The sequence below is a fragment of the Poromitra crassiceps genome (assembly GCF_964638095.1).
Source record: "Poromitra crassiceps genome assembly, chromosome: 3".
Lineage (NCBI taxonomy): Eukaryota > Metazoa > Chordata > Actinopteri > Beryciformes > Melamphaidae > Poromitra > Poromitra crassiceps.
The window spans coordinates 39807847-39814907 of NC_139625.1; the positions used below are offsets into that span (position 1 = coordinate 39807847).

Here is a 7061-nt window from a genome sequence, read left to right on the forward strand (position 1 = left end):
TTGTAGATGAGTCCCAACCCTCAAGTGAGATACATGTTCCTCTGGCTTGTTGATTTTTGCTGGAAGCTCTTATTTGGACTTGTGTGAACTCTCAGCCCCGCCCCTGGTCCCTAGGCCCGGTCTGGCTCTTATTTAAAGGCTCCTCTCACCCTCACGCCTTGTCCCAGTGGAAGCATCAGTCTACCAGTGCAACTTGGTGAGTACATTTCACAACCTGTTACTCTAGAACACTGTAGAAGTCCATGTCATGTGTGTGATTAGAGTTTATGGAATTCATGTGGATTGTGATTTTTTTCCACATGTTCTTTGGCAGTACTTTTGAACTGATGGTGATTAGATCATAGTTTAATTAGATGAATGAATGATGCCATTTCAGCTGTCTAACAGTTTTCTCAAATGGCAATCAATTGCTAACTGGATTTATACAGTAGAGGACACTTGTGCAGCATGTGCAGGGTTGATTGCAATGGGATGTTGAGATTAACATTGTCAATAATAGATGGCTGTGATCAATTTCAGTCATACAAATCATTACTGTGGGAAATGCTAGATAAGACTGTCAGTGTGTGGGCAGTGTGCAAGTATATCATATGATTTACTTTGAACAGTGCACAAATAGTGAGAAAGAGTTGGCAATGTTTACCTATGGTCTAATGAATGAAACTATTGGGCAGCTGAGGCAGGGAGCCATGTAGTGGACAAAAGTGTCACAGTCACAAACTAGTGTGCTGACAGATGGCTACTGGCCTGGCTCTGAGACAACGCTCTCAGACCTGAAATAGCTGCAGATAGAGGCTCTGTGGGAGATCCGTGTGTCACTTGTTTCCCCCTGTTAGGTACAGTGGGGGTGCCGAGCTTAAAATAGATCACAGGTCTCTCTCTGTTATGCCCCTTTTTGGTGCTACCTCAGCAGCCCTGGATGTCCCAGGAACAATCCTAGCTGTGGAGACTGGAGATATAGTATCAGTAGTTGTACAACAAGGTTAGGACCAAAATAGCATCCACACAGGCATGTCTAATTAGCACTCTATAGATAGTGCCCATTCAAGTGGCTTGCATTGGTGTCTGCAAGTGATAATACTTTCAGATGAGCTATGAGATAGCTCTGGCAGGTCTTCAAAAACATTGCAGAGCACAGTTAATACATATCATAGACATATGACTCATTATGTCACTCACTTTCCTGGATATAGCAAGTCTAGCCACTTTATCACAGCATCAATCAAACCACTCCAGTGATAAGGTGTCTGTGATTGTTTAATTAGGGTAGGCCTTCATGCTATGCATCCAACGAGGACGACGGTTTAGACAGCTGCTCCTCACACTCAGCGTAACTCTTTCTCTCCTTGTCCTTTTATTAACTGCTCCTCACACTCAGCGTAACTCTTTCTTTCCTTGTGCTTTTACCTGCTCCTCACACTCAGCATAACTCTTTCTCTCCTTGTCTTTTTACCTGCTCCTCACACTCAGCATAACTCTTTCTTTCCTTGTGCTTTTACCTGCTCCTCACACTCAGCATAACTCTTTCTTTCCTTGTGCTTTTACCTGCTCCTCACACTCAGCGTAACTCTTTCTTTCCTTGTGCTTTTACCTGCTCCTCACACTCAGCATAACTCTTTCTTTCCTTGTGCTTTTACCTGCTCCTCACACTCAGCATAACTCTTTCTCTCCTTGTCTTTTTACCTGCTCCTCACACTCAGCATAACTCTTTCTTTCCTTGTGCTTTTAGCTGCTCCTCACACTCAGCATAACTCTTTCTCTCCTTGTCCTTTTAGCTGCTCCTCACACTCAGCATAACTCTTTCTTTCCTTGTCCTTTTAGCTGCTCCTCACACTCAGCATAACTCTTTCTCTCCTTGTCCTTTTAGCTGCTCCTCACACTCAGCGTAACTCTTTCTCTCCTTGTCTTTTTACCTGCTCCTCACACTCGGCGTAACTCTTTCTCTCTTTGTCCTTTTAGACCACCCCAGTAAAGCCTAATCATGTGCGACGACGATGAGACTACCGCCCTCGTGTGCGACAACGGCTCTGGCTTGGTCAAGGCTGGATTTGCCGGAGATGACGCTCCCCGTGCTGTCTTCCCTTCCATCGTTGGAAGGCCCCGCCACCAGGTACGCTCAAGTGAGAGAGAAATCACAAGCAACATTGAGAATTACAAGTCTGGTTAAACACTATCTCCTAAATACTCATTGTCGATGAGTCAAGTCACGATGAGTGAGAAAACTGAACATCTTCAAATGTTCCTCTGACATTTCCCCTCTCTTGCCTTCCCCAGGGTGTGATGGTGGGTATGGGTCAGAAGGACAGCTACGTAGGTGATGAAGCCCAGAGCAAAAGGGGTATCCTGACCCTCAAGTACCCCATCGAACATGGCATCATCACCAACTGGGACGATATGGAGAAGGTGTGTGTTGACAGTGGATACTCATTTACAACATTCTTGGCTGGCAGCTGAGCTTCCGCATTCTGGACAGATCCACTGCCTGGCCACCATCAGAGAGGATGCTTCTTATTAGATTAGACCCTTTACTTAGGAAACATGGTTATCAAGGGATGAACCTTTCCTTATATGAGCTGTTATTTCCCAGATCTGGCACCACACCTTCTACAATGAGCTGCGCGTGGCCCCCGAGGAACACCCCACCCTGCTCACTGAAGCTCCCCTGAACCCCAAGGCCAACAGGGAAAAGATGACCCAGGTACTTCACAGTCACTGCATCATATCCTCCTCCAGTGGTTCTATCTCAGATTTGTTCTCGGGATGAGAGACAAACTTTCATTATTCGCTCTTGCAGATCATGTTTGAGACCTTCAACGTTCCTGCCATGTATGTGGCCATCCAGGCTGTGCTGTCCCTGTATGCTTCTGGCCGTACCACCGGTCAGTACACTACCGCTTCACAATCCTCTTCAGCTTTGCCAAAAGGACCCAATTTAAGACCTTCTAAAATTGTACAGCTCCTACTTATTTATAAATGTGTTGTGGTGCTAAGGCAGGTGTTGAACATCATCTGAATCACTCTGTCAACAGCTGATTGTATGGCTGTTAGGCCTAATTCGTCCCTGGCAGGGTATGTGTCCAGTGATGTCAGCAGCATTGTATAGTTTATGATGTGAGACATACTTGAAGAGGGCAGACTGGTATTTGGCTGCTAATCCACACCCTCACAGGCATGCATGTCTGACCAACTACGGGCCTGCTTATCTGCCTGCTGTAGGTATTGTGCTGGACTCTGGTGATGGTGTGACCCACAACGTCCCCATCTATGAGGGTTATGCTCTGCCCCATGCCATCATGCGTCTGGATCTGGCCGGTCGCGACCTGACTGACTACCTGATGAAGATTCTGACTGAGCGCGGCTATTCCTTTGTCACAACTGGTACGTCACGCTTCATTATTTTAATTTCTATAATGAGAGGTCTGCAGTTGTCTACATGTTGTTTCTCATGACTTGAACTTTGACTCCTTAGCTGAGCGTGAGATTGTGCGCGACATCAAGGAGAAACTGTGCTATGTGGCTCTTGACTTTGAGAATGAGATGGCCACCGCCGCCTCCTCCTCCTCCCTGGAGAAGAGCTACGAGCTGCCCGACGGTCAGGTCATCACCATCGGTAACGAGCGTTTCCGCTGCCCAGAGACCCTCTTCCAGCCTTCCTTCATTGGTGAGTCATGTTCTTGGATTGGGTGCCCCCCGTTTCTTGACAGATGCAAAGTTTTGTCTGTGTCGCAAAACTCATCTTTTGTGCCTCTCGCCTATCAGGTATGGAGTCTGCTGGTATCCATGAGACCGCCTACAACAGCATCATGAAGTGTGACATTGACATCCGTAAGGACCTGTATGCCAACAACGTGCTGTCTGGAGGTACCACCATGTACCCTGGTATTGCTGACCGTATGCAGAAAGAGATTACAGCCCTGGCCCCCAGCACCATGAAGATCAAGGTGAGAGAACTGCAAAGGCATTAACTCATCAATTTATACAAAAGCTGAATGATATCGTGACAGAACACTCAATGATATGACATTTTGTTCCTCATCTAGATCATTGCTCCTCCTGAGAGGAAGTACTCCGTCTGGATCGGCGGCTCCATCCTGGCTTCCCTGTCCACCTTCCAGCAGATGTGGATCAGCAAGCAGGAGTATGATGAGGCAGGCCCCTCCATTGTCCACAGGAAGTGCTTCTAAACACACAACCAACCTCCTTCCATCCATACATGTGTATGTTGTTGTCTACTGTATATATCTGTCCTATTGTAATAAAGATAAGCCCTTGTAACAGCATCACTTGTTTTTTTAATGGCTGTTAAATAGAAAACAAGCAACATACGTGTAATAGCGTATAAAACAGCAGGAGCAGGGTGAGGTCTAACCACTGTATTACTGAAATGTATTTGAGTGATAGCTGGATAATAACAGGCAACAATGAAATCACCCACATAGCGTGCTAAACAGCTTGTAGATTTGCCAGAAACAAGACAAATGTAGCTGCATCTTGGCATAGACCAATAGTAAGCACAGGAACGAAATAATCAGAAGTTAACCTCTATGTATGAACTGCCCTTATAGCTGTCCATGTATCTTTATTGTTATAAGACAACCTGGGGGGTCAGAACCACCCAGGGGTTGCAACATAAATTTGAGGGGTCTGAAAGCATCTATGTTGCTTACTACAGGCGGTCTTAAACATGTTCAACCAAACAACAAATGCATTTTCTTGCCCTGGAACAGGATCACTCAAATGTATTAGTCTATAGTCTTGACACGTTCAGCTCACAGACATGGATTCAGGCTGTTTACAAGGCAGTGATACATGGGGAATACTAACAGCAATACCAAGTTCATGATTTGTCAGTCTATCTTTGCCTGTGTCTTTATGTCCACGGCTTATCAAGAGTGTGCAGAAACAGTGGTGGTGATTTGGTTCCACCTAGTGGTTAAATCAATGTGATTGAAGACAGTAGTGACTTTGCTTATTTACTTTTTTACCAGCTTCGTCACTATATTATTTGGAGCTAACACAATAGACTCACTCTAGGTTACTGTAGGTTCCTGACAACTCTTGTGTGAAGTAGGATAACAAGCAGCTTTTTTGCAGTTTCTGCTAGCATTACGGGTGGTTACTTTGGCCAAACAAACTGACTAATGTAACACATCACTGTTTGGATTTCACCTGCAATTACCGCTTATCGCCATAGGTGTCAAGAGAACAAAGCTGAAATCTTAGATTATCATTTTAAATGTGTGTAGTATGTGAAAGGGTATGTTTATTTTTCTTTGATTATGAAAACCATGGTTTAATTTAACTATTATTAATGTTATTATGTATTTGTATTTTGTATGTGTGAAATATATAACTATTATGCAAAATCCAATAAAGATATTGGGGGGGGGGGATCAAACCAAAAGACCAGAACAAGGGGGGCATAAGTGAGGAGAGAGACACCGGGCCTGGTGCACTTATTGAAGCTTTTTTTCCCCAGCTTGACCGTCATCAGACCATACCATATATATACTGTACAATGTACAGTACAGTGTACATCAGGACATACAGTATGGTATCCTTTTGTTATTTGATGATGCACTGGCATCTTTCCTGAGTGGAAACTGCTATGAGTAAACAGCCCTACAAACAAACACTAAATTGACAAAGAAAGTAGCTGCATGTGTTGCTATCTGACAGAAACAGAGGTTGTGGCTGCTCTGAAAGTGAAGCAGGAACAGTAAAAAGCTCTATATTATAGAGACTTAATTTAAGAGGATATGATTATTGAACTGTGCCTTCCAGATCTAAAGCCAACTTTTCTAACCTTCACTGTGAATGAGTTTTCAATCAAAGCTTTAAAAGTGTCCACGTCTTTACATTGGTCCCCTGACCTTGCTAAGTTATCGAAGATATGGATGGTCAGTACATGTCCAACATGTAATTTATTTATGAGCCCCTTGATGCAACAGACACCAGGGACATCATCAATGACCATGTTAATATCCTGTACAGTTTAAAACAGTCACAGCTGGTTGTGCAGTCTGATTGATGTGACTCCGGTAATCCAGAGTGCAGTCTGTTTCAAGAAACATTTTACTGTCATCATATAAAGGACGTCAGATGGGAGGCCTTCCCCTTTCCCATTTATCAGACACATTCTTTCCTGGTGATGCACTGTGAAAACTTGATGGTTCCATTCACTCATCATCATGGTGAGGTAGGCTACTGAATATGAGCAGTGAGCTCTTGGTTTGTGCACTGCTCACTGCTGGAGAAGAGTGTGTGAAACTGCTCTGACAGCGATAGCTGAATAAAAAAATACATTACTTCCCTGGCTCACCAGTGAAGGCTCTCAGCATTGTCTGGGGTGTGCGAGGCGGACTTTCAGGTATCACTTCATAATACTGTAACACAAAAAATGGGTAGTTACTGAGGAACGAGTAAGGAACGAACCATTAGTTCATGAATAGTTAATGATTAGTTAATGAGTAGTTGATAGGTAGTTCCTTAATGGTAGTTACTTAAGAACTGACCATTAGTTACCATGTTAACGAACCAGTAAGTAATGATTACTTCCCTAATTTTTTTTTTTTTTATATGTTTTCATTCACTAGTTCATTAATAGTTAATGGGTAGTTCCTTAAAGATCCTTAATGGTAGTTACTTAAGAACTGACCATTAGTTCCCATGGTAGTTACTAAAGAACTGACCATTAGTTACCATGTTAACGAACCAGTAAGTAATGATTACTTCCCTAAAAATTTTTTTTTAAATATTTCACTAGTTCATGAACAGGTAGTTCCTTAAGAACTGACTATTAGTTACCATGTTCGTGAGCATGACTCCACCAAATACTTACCAGTTGTTCATGAGTACTCATCGTTACTTCATGATTACCTTACCATTACTTACCATGTTAGTGCATCATTACTTCCTGCTTACTTTACCATTAGTTCCCATGTTTGTGCCCCCTCAAGTGAAGCAGTACATCTTACTGAGTAGTTACTAAGGAATACACCATTACTTCCTGCTTACTTTACCATTACTTAACATGTTTGTGCCCCCTCAAGTAAAGCAGT

At 43.4% G+C, this 7061-nt stretch overlaps 1 protein-coding gene across 1 annotated transcript; it reads left to right on the top strand.

Moving 5' to 3' along the window:
* The first annotated feature begins 154 nt into the window (after positions 1–154).
* Positions 155–4274, top strand: actc1b (actin alpha cardiac muscle 1b). The gene is made up of 9 exons (XM_083634211.1): positions 155–196; positions 1960–2110; positions 2275–2403; positions 2588–2698; positions 2795–2879; positions 3217–3378; positions 3470–3661; positions 3760–3941; positions 4041–4274. The coding sequence occupies exons 2-9, from the start codon at positions 1982–1984 to the stop codon at positions 4182–4184; spliced, it is 1134 nt and encodes a 377-aa protein (XP_083490337.1). The 5' UTR covers positions 155–196; positions 1960–1981; the 3' UTR covers positions 4185–4274.
* Positions 4275–7061: the final 2787 nt, after the last annotated feature.